The 16,059-nt window shown below is 45.2% G+C and overlaps 1 protein-coding gene across 5 annotated transcripts in view; it reads right to left on the bottom strand.

Annotated features, from left to right (window-relative positions):
- Window positions 1–365: 365 nt before the first annotated feature.
- Window positions 366–16,059, bottom strand: part of LOC149322344 (protein tweety homolog 2-like) — a 98,298-nt gene continuing 82,604 nt past the window's right edge. For 2 of the 5 annotated variants that reach the window (XM_089540068.1, XM_089540058.1), the window contains one exon: window positions 366–4,040. In XM_089540068.1, coding sequence (XP_089396194.1) covers window positions 3,923–4,040 — 118 coding nt within the window. In that variant the 3' untranslated portion in view covers window positions 366–3,922. The remainder of the gene's footprint in view (window positions 4,041–16,059) is intronic. The other 3 variants (XM_089540088.1, XM_089540097.1, XM_089540078.1) reach the window with 3 other exon arrangements.

Below are 16,059 nucleotides of genomic sequence, written 5' to 3' on the forward strand. Positions count from 1 at the left end.
CCATTCACAGATTCAACCATCCATGGCTTTAAAATATATATACATTTAAAATATACATTCCAAAAAGCAAACCTTGATTTTGCCATTTTATATAAGGGATACCATTTTACAGTGCTATTGTATTTAATGGGACTTGAGCATCCATGAATTTTGGTATTCATGGGGGGTCCTCAAATGAAACCCCTATGGATACCAAGGGTCCACTGCAGAATAAAAATATCACTAAAGAAAATGTGTTATATAAAACCAATTGTACCCAATTCACTCTGGCATTTGAAGGTCACTGCACCTAAGTACAGCATTTGCCATCTTTGTGCCCTCTGGATGTTTTGGACTTCAATTCCCATCAGCCTGAGATAGTACGGCCAATAGCCAGGAATACTGGGAATTGCAGTCAAATCTCAGGAAATCACCACACTGAAGAAATGTGTACTAAAATTTTGTGGGCCTTTCACTTGAAAAGACTCTAGAACACAGGCAACTGAATGCCATCTTTTTTAGTCCAAGTGTTTATTGTTTCCCAGTCAGTACATACAAATCAGGCAAAGCTCCAAAGGAGCCTGAGATGTTAGTTTACATGCGGTGTTTTTGTTGTTGTTAAAAAAAACCACTTTAAATAATATTGTTACAATGACACAATTAAAAGCATCAAATCAGGGTTTCCCCTTCCCCATGCCTTATGCCGTAACAAGTCCCATATTAAGATGAATGTACAAATTATGTTGCCATACATGATATGTACAAGTTAACCTTGATAAAAAGACACAGTGAGTCATTGCTGTCAAGTAATTAAAACTGCCATGTGGCACCAGGTGCTAAAGGAGGACATCTCTGCACCGCTGCAGTTTTTTGCACTGTTATCCCTGTGTAGCGCTTGTCAGAAGCTATTCTGAATGTTGAGGCTTCATAATGTTTTCTAGGTTGTTTGTGCTTGAGTGGGTAGGCCCTTGCATTTTGTGTTCCCGTGAGAGTTTATATATTGCTTTCTTTTCCAACTATCTCCAGGTATATGCAGTTGAACAACTCAGTGGGAAAATTCATCAGCCTAAGCAAATTCAACCTCACTGCCTTTAAAAAACCAAAAAACCTAAGAATTACATACCGTACTTATGAAAAAAGCTGAAATTAGGACCAAAAGTATAGCACTGGAAATAACCTACAGGTGAAAGGCCATTCAACTCACCTTATTTGGACATATTTTGATGCCCTTTCTTCAATACCTCTCCCCACTGCCTGCAAACCCATCATGGTTAGGTAGCATATATTCTCTTCTCTCACACACACATACATTCACAGAGAAAAGGACAAAGGGAATCTTGTTCTCTGATACTGCATGTTTGTACTGAATGCCAGTTCCTGCACTGACAAACAAGTCAAGGTTATAGGCTTGACTTAGCAACCAAAACTGGAATAGACATTACTGAAGGAAAAGTGTGCTAACCTCTGCCGTAACATTCTAGAGAGCAAGGGTGAATAATTGGTGGGTGGATGTTCACCTCCCCTACCCCTGCCCCATGGGCTATCTCTGCCTGTCTCTTTCCCAAAATACCACCCTTTAAGCTGCATATCAGCAAAAATGACAACCAGTGCAGTTGGCCCTCCATATCCACAAATTCTTTATCTATGGATTCAACCGTCTATGCCTTGAAAATATTCCAAGATATAAATCCCAAAAAGCAAACCTTGATTTTGCCATTTTATATAAGGGACACAATTTTATCACAGCATTGTATTGAATGGCACTTGAGCATCCACAGATTTTGGTATCTATGGGGGTCTTGGAACCAAACCCCAGCGTATATCAAGGGTCCACCATAGTGATATGCCATAACTTCTGACAGCCCTTTTGGCAGTTATGTGGCCTGATAAAGTAGTATGGAGGGTTCAACGTGGATTAGAGGGTATTTTCATATTTTAAAGATTTGGGGTGCAGCTTTTGGGGTAAAATCACTAAAAATTTGCTTTTCTTTTTTAAATGGGGAGATTCCATGAGGCTTGTGGGGCTACAAAAGTGGGGTTCCAGGCTGCTGGTAGCCTATAACCCATACTGGTGGAAGGCTTGAGGATCCCTTAGCAAGGAGAGCTTTGACCACCAACCACAATGCTTCCCTGGTGAAGAGTCCTTAACTTTGAAGTTACTTCTTTTGGATTGCAACTCTCAATATCCCACATTGGCTGGGGAATTCTAGGAGGTATACATTTCGCCTTCCCTGTCAGAGAGCTCTGGTTCCACAACAAACTACAATTCCCACAATTCCATAGCATTGAGCCATGGCAGTTAAAGCAGTGTCAACCTGCATTATTTCTGCAGTGTGAATGCCGCCTATGAGGAGAAAATGCACAGCTATCATTAAACAGCTTGGTGCTGTATTTTTCATTTGTAATACTAATTTAATTAAGTGTGAGTCTTGGGTGTTTGAATGGAATGTAAGGATGACACAGAACAGGAACAGGGAATGTGTGACCCTCCAGATACTGTTGGCTTGCACAGCCAGCTCATGGTAAGGGATAATGAGTGATACAGTCCACTAGTGTCTAGAAGGTTACAAGTTCCCCATCCTTGGCATAGAGTGAGGTAATGGACCTGCCTATTAAAGGGTCTGTACAACATTATGGTGTGTTTTCAGCAGAATGGAAGAAAAGCAACCATTATTGTATAACCAATCCAAGAGCACCATAGCATCCATGTGTGGATCTCTGTCCCACAGTTTGAAAAGCTAGAGCTGTTTTCTTATGGCCTACTAATCCAATTTTCCTGTTATTGTTATCCCCCCCAAAGTATTGGGAGAAAAGAACAGTTGAATGTGTCTAACTTTTGATATACAGAGACTGCTTTCATGGAAATTAATTTTAGTTTTCTTTTTTTTCTCTTTGGAAAGATCAGTGCTAAAAACAGAAGTTAATTCATAAAATATTTTTCTTCAAAAATGCAGTCAGTAATAAAAATTCTGTAAAAAGGACAACAAAAAGTTATGTTCTTTGGATAGCTGATATAAAAACAATGAAGAAAAAACAAAGAATACATGCAACAACAACAACAAATCATAAGAGAACAAAAAATTCAGTTTGTTCCATATAATACCTGAGACCACCACAGCAACAGTTGGTGAGTTTCATGTCAATTCTAGAAGCAAAGGAACAGATGACAATGGAGAATACTGTGTAATGGATCTCGTACTTTATACACCACTGGTGCTGTCAAAACGGGATGACGGTGGTGATGGTAATAAAGCAACATAGTGCCAAGCTAGGCATGGGCTTTGTGTAGAGGCCACTCCAGAGGAGAAATGAAATTCACTCTAGTGGTTGGTATTGCATTTGACTCAGAAGTGAGGAACGTTTTCTTTCATGGCAAGCACCTCACGTTCCTTAGGTCATGATACGCCACATGTCGGTGCTTCGTTAACCTGTACAGTCTACTGGTCTTATTATTTGCTCTAATATAATAATAATAATAATAAAAAGGAAGCCCAAATCACACCATCGGTGATGGACAAAAGAGCCCCAAAGTCAGTGCAGAGGAAAATAGGAATGGATAACCTGTACACAAACATGTGACAGTCCAAATCCTAATTCTACCTTCTTCTGACACCATCAAAATAAGGTCAGGGAAGACAATGCACTGGTGGCAAAAAGGGAGCAGGAAGAGGTGATGAATCAAGGAGAAGACTTCAGAGCTGTTCGGTCTGGGGATGGAAGCACTGGACACTGTCATACGTGTACAAGACAGGAAGACTATGAACACTGTGAGAAAAACAGCTGCCAGTCGAACAGATGGGATAAGCCCCAGAAGACTATCCAGGGGTGCCAGTGAATGTCTTCTTTGGCTGACTCCTTCTATGAGCACCCTTCTCTGCCACTTCACCAGGGAGGCAATCCTATTCCCTGTACTCCACATGTCTTCTGTTGTCATCGGGCTATGCTACAAAGTTTGTGTGGGTTTCCTTACAAGTTGGCTCCTAGGCCGGATATTCGTTGCCGTACGGTCGCCTGTGATCATCATTAACCGATAGATAGGTTGCTCGCATACTTGGAGAATACTACAGAGAGAAGAAAGAAGTGAAAAGAAAGTGAGACATTGTGGTTCCAACAACCAACTTAGATATCTAACTTATAAAGAATAAAGAATGACCTTTGAAGAAAGCCTTTCATTGATTATTTTGGCATGTTTGTTTGAAGGTTTGCTTATGTTTTGTATGGCCAGAGACCGCAGGACTGCATCCTGACCACTGGCACGGAGTGAGATGGGGAGTGAAATGAGGTGATAACAAAAAGGCAGCCAGAAAAGGGTAAGCTGTAATGCTAGCCAAAGCTACACATATTGAGGTAATTTTGAAAAGAAACTGTTAGTTGGGGCAAAGGTGAAGCACACACAGAAGATCCAGCAGAAATGGAGGCAAGACAAGTGGGTCAAAAGGAGGAGGAGGATCTGCCTTGGAAGTGACCTTTTGGGGATACAAAATAAATGCAACCACCTCTCCGACCTATTCATAGCATCCATTTTGAATTTCTTCTGGTAAACACATTTTTAAAAAACTGTTCTAAACAAAGTAATACATTCCTTCCTCTAACTCTTCAAATGACAATAAACCTCCCTATCTCAAAGTGCTGAGCCAGCTTTAAAATAAGCTGCTTTTTCTTCAGTGTCTTACACAGCAAGGATTCTTTCAAAGACTTATGTGACACTAGGCCAGGGGTAAGCAACCTGCGGCCCACGGGCCGGATGCGGCCCAGCGAGGCCTTGGGACCGGCCCCAGCCCGGTCCTGCTGCTGATTGCCGCCGGGGCCTTTGGGGGGCATTTGTCTATAGAAGCCTCGGAAACATGCGTTTATATTAACATTAAAAAAAAAAATCAGCTAATTTTTTCGCGTGTCCTCCATTTTTTTAAAAAAAGTGTCTTCCATTTGAAAATTTTGTCCTACACTTGTTCTGGTTTATTTATATATTTAATTTTTTTTAAAAAATTATTTAATTATTTATTTTTTGGCTTCGGCCCCCCAGTTGTCTGAGGGACAGCAACCCGGCCCCTGGCTCAAAAAGATTGCCTACCCCTGCACTAGGCTATCTTCCCAACTGGTTATTACAAGTGCGTGGCAGAACACTTTAGAAAAGTTACTTTTTGGACTACAACTTCCAGAATCCCCCAGTCAAAAAGTGTCTTTTCTGAGCTCTAACCAGTATTTGATTAAATTCAAACCTAATTGTTTAGTGTGAAGTTGAAGGCTTTCATGGCCAGAATCCATAGTTTTTTGTGCAGCCCGAAAACCGCACAAAAAACTATTTAGCATCTCACAGTATTTAAATGTACATTAGCACATACTGACATCCCAAGATATGTCTCATGGGTATATGCCAGAGGACTCTAAAGTTAAGTATAGTTCTCCCATATGTACTTGTATGGAAATTCTCCATGAGATATATGAACTAACCCCAAGGTTCATGTTTCTACTGCTTTGTAGTTCAAAGGGTGAAACTTTTCTTCCAATAGAATCGTAAACCTCTGCAACAAGGATGGACAACTGCTACACTCTACCTACTGCATCCACCACAAATAATTCTTTCTGTTTATTTCAAATTTTTGAAAAGGACCTCACCTGGCCCTAAAGTGTGCCCTCAATGACAAAAATGCTACCTATACCTCCTTGAAGGCATTGGGGGCATTTTTTGTTTATCTCATGGTCCACAAAATGGCCCCATGGGTTGCACTTTGTCTACCCTAATCTTCAACAGGGTAACATTAAATTAAGCATACACAATCAGAGTCAGCAACTCATTTCAACCATTAATCATTAAGATGAGGAACATGTAGCCCTGTAGAGGTTACTGGACTGCAACTCCCATCAGCCCAAGCCAGAACAGTCAATAGTGAGGGGGGGGGGGATTGCCAACTTCTGAGTTAAGGTTGTTTGAAAGTACTATGTGCTTTTGCATAAATAATAATCCTGAGTACTATCTACTTCTGCATAAGAGAAAGGGTATCACCTTCCAGGATTAAACCAAGTTCCAGCTAGCTTTGGATACTTTGCAAGAATCCCAGCCGCCAGCAGGTGTCAATGATCCACTGAAAACTAGACAAATGTTCACTAGGGAATTGCCTACTCCCAATGAAAGCACATGGTGTTTAGAGTCAATTAAAATTTTATTCCCAAATGGTTGCCCTTTTTATAAAAAGTATGAAGTTCCACATTCACTAGATGATGCCTTCATGTACTTGCAAGGCCCAGCTTCTGTTGTGGGGATGCCACATGTTTTCAGCACTCAGCAGCCAGTGTAGGGCAGAAAACTGAATGATGAATTTGGATCAGGGAGTATGTATGTGCATTCAAGTCACCTGTCAACTTATGGCGACCCCATGAATGTCATAGGTTTTTCTTAGGTAAGCATTCCTGAGGTGGTTTTACCATTTCCTTCCCCTGAAATATGACCCACACCACCTGGTATTCATTGGTGATCCTCCATTTGGGAGACCTGGGTTGAAATGTCTGCTCAAACAGGAGGTGGATGAAGGAGGTCACTAGCAAGTTATTATCTGAGGCACAGAGTACCCATGATGATGAGACTGCAGAGGGTGGGGAAAGCAGTAGTTGTTCTGACACAAATACTATGAATGACAAATATCAAAAATAGTAATAGCATTAACATGTACTTTCCTATACCACTTAATAGTGAACTCAGTACTCTTTAAGCAGTTTACAATCTACAAGCCAATTGCCCAACAAGCTGGGTACTCATTTTACAAACCTACAAAAGGATGGAAGGCTGAGTCAACCTTGGAGCCCCAGAATCGAACTCACAACATTGTGGCTGCAGTATTTGTTGCTGGGAAAACATAATTCTTTCCTTAGGTCAGGAGTGGGTAACCCGTGAGGGCAATTATTTCCCTCTAGGTGTAATCCAGCCCTTGTATGTGAAACTGGAAGTGATTGTCCAGTTGGGGAGGGACCACTTTTGATGTGGGAGGGAATAAAAAAAAAATGCAAACTAAATAAAAAATTATTTTCTGCTATAGCAGGATGTGGGAGGCACACTTGTTTTGGAATATAATTTCACCTCCTTGAGACGTATTTTCCAATATAGGAATGTTTCCCATTTTTTGAAAAAAAATTCTAGAAAAATTAAGAGGGGAGCAGTGGCAGGGGTAGAAACGCAGCATGGAAGGGCCACCATCCTTAGAGGTCTGCATGCAGCTTACAGGTTGCATGAGTCCCATCTCTGGTGGTGTACCTCTTGTTGCTGGGAGGCAAACAGCAACTATCTAAGAAGAGTATTGATAGTAACTTTTTTCTATTTTCTATTTCCATACTTGCATTTCTAGCTATTTCTTAAAGAGCTGACAAATATCTTTTCCATAATTTTACTAGTGTGGTGTAGTGGTTTGTGTGTTGGATTATGACTCTGGAAACCAGGGTTTAAATTTCTGCTTGGCTATGGAAAGTCAATAAGTAACCTTGGGAAAGTCATACTCTCTCAGACTCAATGTAATGGTAAACCTCCTCTGAATAATCTTGCCAAGAAAGCCCTTGCTGTGATAGATTTACTAACTCAGAAATGATGCAAAGGCATGCAACAACAATAACAATGTAGTATAGTACTAGAGAACTAATTCTAGTTGTTTGGGGTCTTGTCTTCAAAGCAAATCCCACTCTTCAGTTCATAAACTGTATACAGTCTGGCTAGACAAACCACCCTTACCTTCATCATTACTTGAGATTGTATTTATTCTTCGCCTCTATAACTCTGCTTTGCATAGCCAGCTCTAGAAACCACCATCAGCACCCACTTTTTAAAAAGTGGTACGCAGCAGTAAGGCCACCCTATCCCATCCATAATGTAAGACAGGAATACAACTGGATCTCAAATGTATGAAGAATGGGCCCTACTATTCTATAGAGTGAAGAGAAAGAGACAGCTGCTTATGGCATAAGAGACCTTGAGTTTGCTTGAGTAGAGGATATAATTTGCTACTCAGGCAGCAAAATATCTTGAGCAAGTTTGCAGTAGTGGTACTATTGAAAAAATAGCACTAAAGAGCAGCTGCTGTGTGGGCGAGAAAGTGAGTGAGCGTACACATACTGAGAGAGGGTGAGATAGAGCAAGAGAGAAAATGAATATGAATTAAGGGAAAATAAGTATCTTCCAAGTCACAGCATTAAGGGAAATTATTCACAGTCTATTTTTCTGGAACTCAAAAAAGCCTGAAAGCCTCTCCTTGGGGAGTTTAAATCCTATTTAAATTGAGCAGTTCAGTGTATGGAGGGTGGGGTCTGAATTAATCTAGCTGCACTTAGTTTCATCGTCATCCTTGAGCTTTTGTAACTGCAAACTCTGCAACAGCAAGATTAAAAGCTCCCAAGATGGCAGAATCCCAATGTTTCAACACCTGATTTATAAATAGAAACTGTAAAAGAGGGAACAACTGTCACTTAGCATTCAAAAAATGAGATTGTGGCATCTTGTAATTCAAATCTCAGTGATACTGTTCCATCTGATCTGTTAAAATACAGGCATGGCCTGGGCTTTTGATACTTGTTCTTATTTACTGGGTGGTTTTTGCTGGTCCACATTATGTAGCTTTTCTCACCTTTAAGAAAAATCACGTTTCTTGTAAATGTATGTATGCATGTCCAGTTCGCCCTCCATACGCATGGATTCCTTATCCATGGATTCAACCAACCCACAATTTGAAAATATTCAAAACAATATAAATTCCAAATAGCAAACCTTGATTTTGCCATTATATAGAAGGGACAACCATTTTATTATGCCATTATATTTAATGGGGCTTGAGCATCCATGGGAGTCCTTGAACCAAACTCCAGCAGATACCAAGGGCCCACTGTATGTTCCTGTGTAAGTACATGTGTGCAATAGTGGCACAGTGGTTAAATGCTTGTACTGCAGCCACTCACTCACAAATCAAAATTGTGAGTTCAAACCTAGCCAGGGGCTCAGGGTCGACTCAGCTTGGCATCCTTCTGAGGTCGCTAAAATGAGTACCCTGTTTGTTGGAGGCAATTGGCTTACACATTGTAAATCGCTTGGGGAGTGCTTAAGTGTACTGATAAGTGGTATGGACAGGTTGCATACCTGTAATGGTACTTCTTTGAGTGGTCATCTGCAAATAAATACAAATGGTTGTACTGCGCCTGCGCAGTGCTGCTCGGAAAACTTCTGGAATCACTGGGCAAAGTTCACTTTGCAACTTTTTGGCGGTAGCTCCGCCCATCCTTTATAAGCCCTGCGTCCCCGCTCTTTTTCCAGTTCCGAAATTTATGCCGCGTAAGTGACATGAGAATGAGCCAATGAAGAGCAGGACACTTAGGGGAGGACAGGCGGGATTTGTATGTATTCACAGATGACCACTCTAAGAAATACCGTTACAGGTATGCAACCTGTCTTTCTTCGTGGTCTCTGCGAATCATACAAATGGGTTCAGACTGACAAGCTTTGGTCAGTGGTGGAGGGAGTATCATGACACCAAAGTAAGGTTCAAATAAAACTGTTTATTAATGACAATAAAAATTATTTGAACCCAAAAACAGTGTCAGCTGTTTTTAGTACTTAAATAAATAGTACTTAACCTGTTCAGGTCATAAGGCACATAATACATTAGGTCATGCAAGACCTATGTAAACCATGGGAATGTTGTAAACCAAGCCAATTCTGGCAAAAAAGGCATTCCTTGAACACATGTAAACAAATGGAAATGCAGTGCAATCAATGTAAACCGGAAACCAACACTGCCCTCCCAAACGCTGCGTCCCATTTGGCCCTGGTGTCCAGCCTATAATGTTTGATAAAAGTCAAGGGCTGGGACCAAACAGACATCTTCCAACGGGACCCCAGTCAAGAAGGCAGAGGATGTTGCTACCACCCTAGTTGCATGAGACCGAACTGTAGCCGGGGGAGGTCTGCCCAAGAGTTCATAGCAGAGGTGGATGGTACCAGCCACCCATTTGGAGAGTCTCTGAGCAGACACAGGCAGTCCCAACTTCAGTTCTGAGTAACATTGAAAAAGTCTCTCGGAATGGCTCGAACCTGAAGTTTTGTCCAAGTAAAAGGCCAAAGCCCTCCGAACGTCCAAGGTGTGCAAGCAGCGTTCAGCATCGGTGGTTGGGTTTGAGGCCAGGGTCAGTAAAACAATGTCTTGACACATGTGGAAGGCAGACACCACCTTAGGCAGAAAGGTAATGTCAGTACAGAGGACAACCTTATCCTATGGAACCTAAGGAAAGGCTAGTCCCTCCGCAAGGCACAAAGTTCGCCTGCACGGTGGGCAGAGGTAATAGCCACAAGGAAGGTTGTCTTCCAAGTCAAGAGTCTCACGTCCGAAGTGGCCATGGGTTCAAAGGGCTTGGATTGTAGAGCAGACAGCACAGTGTCCAAACTCCAAGCAGGTGTTGGTATCGAAACCGGGAGATGAAAGTTGGTGCAACCTTTCCGGAAACTCTTCACAAGAGGGTCCCTGAAAAAAGAAGGTTTGCCATCAAACTGAAAATGGGAACAAATGGCAGAAAGGTAACACTTAATGGAGGTGAGGCACAACCCCGCCTCCAAAAGTGCCATCAAGAACTACAACAGAACTGGTGTCGTCACTCGGGATGGAGCAAGGCCTCTCACGGAGAGGAAATCCAGGAACTTCTTCCATTTGGAAGCATAGGACTTCTTGGTGGCCGGTTTCTGGGTGGCCAAGATCACCGTCCGCACGGAGGGAGGTAGCGAGTCTAAGGCCGGAGCCTCCATGCAATCATCGGCAGGTTGATGATGTCCTGATGTCGAACTCGTCCGTCCTGGAGAATGAGGAGGTCCAGACGGAACTTAAGGCAGACAAACTCTCTCCTGGAGAGGTGGAGCAGGGACGGAAACCATGGCTGTCTCGGCCACCAAGGGATGATCAGGATGGCATCCGAGTGCTCCCTTGTCATCTTGGACACCACTCTGGTGATCAGTGGGAATGGAGGGAAGGCGTACAGCATCTCTCCTGACCAAGCGAAGGCGAACACGTCTCCGAGGGAGCAGAACTGGGGACAGTGGCTGTTGAGAGCGGTCGTGAAAAGGTTGATCTGGGGGGTTCTCCACCAACTGAAGAAGTCGTCGACCATCTCAGGATGGAGCCTCCACTCGTGGCAGACGGTGGAAGACCTGCTGAGCTGGTCGGCCAAGTCATTCTCCTCTCCTGGCAGGTGGACCACTTGAAGCAGAATCCCTCTTGGGATGCACCAGTTTCAGATGTGAAGCGTGATGTTGAGCAGGGCCCATGACTTGGTGCCTCCTTGTTTGTTGAGGTAGTACATGACCATGGTGTTGTTGGTCAGGAGAAGTACTACCTTGCTGTAGAGGTTCATCTCGAAGGCTCTCAAGGACTTTTCCACAGCCAACATCTCGAGGGCATAGATGTGGAGATCCTGTTCGTGCGGGGACCACCTGTCATTGATGAGGAGTCCTGACATGTGGGTGTCCCATCTTTCCATCGAAGCGTCCATGGTCAGGTTCACCTGAGGGTGAGGTGGAGAAAAGGGCATGCCAACGCAGACGTTCTGGGAGTCGAGCTACCACTGAAGAGAGTGGGTGACTGGCCTCGGAACGGTGAGCCACTTGGACGGAGAGTTCAGCACTGAGTTGAAGGCCGACAGGAACCATGACTGGAGGGGCTGAAATTGAAGTCTTGCCCACGGGGTCATGAAGGTTGTGGAAGCCATGTGTCCTAAGGCTATCTGGATATCGCTGGCCCTCACTCGCCTGTGTGCGAGGCAAGTCTTGACTGAGGAACAGAGAGCGAGGAAACTGTCCCAAGGGAGATAGGCGATGCAGTCTTTGGAGTCGAGGACGGTGCCTATGAACTTGATCCATCTGGATGGAGTGAGGTGAGCCTTCTCTAAATTCACTACTAGCCCGAGGGATGCGAGGAGCGACAGGGTGGACTCGACATCTCTTTGGAGCTCTTCCATGGAGGGGGCTGCGAGAAACCAGTCGTCGAGGTATGGGAAGACTCTCATGCCTCGCTGGTGAAGAAAGGCCACAACTGGAGCCATGCATTTGGTGAAGACCCTCGGAGCTGTGGAGAGGCCGAAGGGGAGGACACTGTAGTGGTACATGTCGGGACCGATGGCAAAGGTCAGGAACCTCCAGTGACTCTCTCGAGTCCCCACGTAGAAGTAAGCATCCTTCAAGTCTATGGTTGTGAACCACAGGCCCTGGTGCAGTAGGGGCAGAACAGAGGCAAGAGTTACCATACGGAATCAACGGTAGACCAAAAAGGAATTGAGGGACCTCAGGTCTAAATTGGTCTAATGCCCCCATCAGCCTTAGGAACTGTGAAGTATCTGGAAAAGAAGCAACCAGGAGCTTCAGAGGGGTCAACGAGTGAGATTGCGCCCTTAGACAAAAGAGTGCATACTTTGTCGAGAAGGGTGTCTGAGGGGTTGGTGGAAACAACAGCTCCAGTTGGAGGGAGCTCTTTGAACTTGAGGGCATATCCCCTACAGACAGTGTCAAGGACCCAAGAGTCAGAGGTGACAGAGGCCCAGGTGTTGAAGAAGGGCCTCAGGATGTCACAGAAAGTGTATAAGATGGTGCACGCAGGAACCCTTCAGGATCTCTTCTTTACCTGGTCGGTATCCTGACAGTGGTTTTTGCGGTACCAAGCAGGGGCCTGGCATCAGCCAGAAGAAGAAGAGGACTGGGAAGGGTAGCGGTGCTCCTGTGGGTGATAGGAGCGGTCTTGCTGGAAAGACCGCTGACCCTGGCCCTGCCACTGTCGCTGGTGTTTTCTAAACGGGGTCTGGGAAAAAGCAGACATACTGTGCTTTTTGGCTGCGGCCTTCATCCGGTATTTGAAGCTGAGCTGCTCATCAGTCTCCTTATTGAATAGGCCAGCATCGTCGAACGGTATGTTCTCGATGGTGGCCTTCGTGCTCGGATTCAGGTCTGACGAGTGGAGCCAGGCATGCCTCCTGAGAGCAGTGGCGGCCACCATAGATCTAGTTGAGCAATCAGTGGAATGGTGAGCAGAGGTGATAAGCCAGCTCCCAATGGAATGAGCCTCATCCCTAGTCTTGGTGAGGACATGCTGACAGTCTTCTGGGACGTCAGGGATGATGGGGGAGATCTTTCCCATGAGACACTGTATGTACGCCCCCATGCAAGCGTTGTAATTGGCAACCTTGTTCCCCAGCACTGAAGAGGAATAGGACTTCTTCACCAGGCCATCTACTTTCTTAGCCTCACGGTCCGTAGGAGACATGGACATCTTGGGCGTGAAGGACTGTTGGGAGCCTTTGACGATGGCCGAATTTTGCTTAGGGTGAGCCGACAGCCAGGAGGACTGAGAGGGCGAGATCCTATAAAGGGACTCAATCTTCCTAGAGGCAGTAGCCAGTGAGGCAGGCACGTCCTAGGAGCCCCTCCAGGAACGGAAACAATGGAATGGAGGGTGGCGTTGGGACCTTGCCATGAACTCACCTCTCCACTGGGTCAGCAGCATCATCCTCGGTGTGAGTGATTTGCAGATCAAGTGTGTTGGCCATCTTGATGATGTGTTCCGTGAAGGTACGCACATCGTCAGTAGGCGACGAGGCACCTGGCTGGAACAACTCTTGCGGAGATTGAGGAGCAACCTCGTCTGAGGAGCTCAGGTCAGCCTGAAAGTGTGTGGGTCCCCTTGATGAGAGCCGTCGTTGTCGGACTCAGAGGCATCGGTATCTAAAACAACCTGCAAAGAGGAGTGTTGTGTCTGGGTGGCGGCAGCCTCAACCGGGCGAGGCCTGGGGACCAATGCAGCCGGGGGTGCCATTTTTGGTGAAGTATGCTTCGACACTTGTGGTACAATGGGCCTTGTCGCAGATGGCAAGATGAGCTTTGAGGATTTTGGCCCCAGATGACTCTGGACAACTTCTCGACTGACCAGGACGAAGTATCTACCAGTCTCGCTGTCATAATAGCAGTTCGAGTCCTCGTGGTGATGAACCTTGACTTCGTGAACCTGAACCCGAGGAACAGGTGTCGGAGACTGACGACTCGGTGACCGGGAGGCAGAGTCAGCATCATCATCCGAAGGTTGATGAAAGGCCAACGTGGCAGGCAGAGAGGGAACAGAGACTGAAGCAGGTGTCAGCCGAACCCGAGGAGAGGTGGCTTCAGGCTCGCCCTGTGCGGGAACCGAAGGAGTAACGTGCTTTGAAGAGGACCGGGAGCCTTCAGGAGTCTTGGTGTGGGCCTTCTTATGGGAAGAGCTGTCCAAAGCCTTGGAGTGGGACTTCTTATGAGAGGAGCCACGGCCGGAACCATCTCTCGAATCCAGAGTCGTCTTCTTCTTTGAACCCTGAGGAGAGTCCTCTCCTGCATCCGAGGTCTTGTGCCTCTTTTTTGAGGAGGATTTTGAGCTTTGGTCCGCTAGGGAGCTCAAATCCTTATCATGGGCCGAATCAATGTTGGAGCTCAAGTCCTTCGTTTTAGTCTTGTCCTTTTTGGAGGACTTAGACTTGACACTCAACTGGCCTGCTCCTTCGGACCCAGTACCCTTTGCGGGGATCATGTTGGTGGCACTTGGCCCTTCGGAGCTCTTGGCCACAGAACCTTTCCCAGGGGTAATGTTAGTGGCACCTGGCCCTTCGGAGCTCTTGGCCACAGAACCAGCAGCGGCTGGTAACGACTCTGAGGCAGCAGGTGCCAAAGCAGAGCGGGCAGGCTGGAGCTGAAAGGCCTTTTGGTAGAGGGCAGCTAGCAGGAGAGAGTCGTGGGTTTTCCTAGCTTGAGGGGTCAGCGACTTGCAAAGGGCACAAGCCTTGGGATTGTGGGCTTCGCCAAGGTAGAGAAGCAGTAAAAGTGGGGATCTTGTCCCGGGATCTTAGCCCCACAGACGTCACACTTCTTGAAGAATGCCGGAGACATCACGAGCCGAACCAGAGTCCAAAAGCAAGGTGAACAGACATGCAGAAGGGTAAACATTACACGGTGTGTGTGTGTTTGTGTCAGAGCAAGAATAGTCAAATGGTCCATTAGGTCAAATCCAGTGAAACAAGCAAGAGAAGCAGAAGCAAAGTTCCTAAAGCAGCTAACGTGGTGGAAAGAAGGGGACGGTCTTTCTGGGGAAAGAGCGGGGATGCAGGGGCCTTATAAGGGATGGGCGGAGCTACTGCCAAAAAGTTGCAAAGTTAACTTTGCCCAGTGATTCCAGAAGTTTTCTGAGCAGCACTGCGCAGGCGCAGTACAACCCATTTGTATGATTCGCAGAGACCACGAAGAAGAAAGAAATATACTTGCTATTGCTATTGCATATAAGCCTCGCCTGCAATTGGATAATCACACAAATGCAACATGCATCTGCATCTCTATAGACCACCATACCACAAATGTGGGTGTATTTGCTCTGCTGATGGAATCACGTATCATAGAGTAAGTGTATACCTAGGACAGCTTTAGCTGTGACACTAGAAAGAGCCATTTGGAGGCCTTGTTCCATTTTGGTTTCATCAAAAAGCAAAATTTATGCACTTCTCTGGCTTGTAAGATGTGCTAAGTGCCACAGCACTGAAAGTCTGCATGTATCTTAGGCAGTGGAAATAGCACACACTGTATTTCAGATATAGAAACAGAGCACAGAGGAGTTGTTTTAGCTTTTAATTCCCTCTGTATCACTGTCACTTTCTGAAGCATCTCCCCAGTAGCTATTGAAGGGTCGGTACATATTTGACTTATTACAACTTAGGTTATAGAAGATTATTTTTCCATTGCATCCTGTCCTCAGGGCTGGCAGATAAGACTACTTTAGGGCTTTCTTTTCATCTGTGGTGATAAAGCTTATTTCATCTTATTATCATAACAGGGATAAAAGACTAAATGAGTGCAGTGGCCATTTGAGCACCTCCGTCATAGACCCAGCTTTGAACGCAGTTTGCTTGTTGCAAAAAATGTATTTGCAGCAGGCAGGGGGTTGGACTGGAAGGCCCTTGCGGTCTCTTCCAACTCTATGATTTCATGATTCTATGAGTACACCAAACTGGGTTCTGGCCTGTGAAGAATTACCCCCTTTCCAAAGGCAACTGTGTGATTTCACCTTT

The sequence above is a fragment of the Sceloporus occidentalis genome, unplaced genomic scaffold (assembly GCF_023333645.1).
Source record: "Sceloporus occidentalis isolate IW3139 unplaced genomic scaffold, rSceOcc1.0.p SCAF_1, whole genome shotgun sequence".
Taxonomy (NCBI): Eukaryota; Metazoa; Chordata; class Lepidosauria; order Squamata; family Phrynosomatidae; genus Sceloporus; species Sceloporus occidentalis.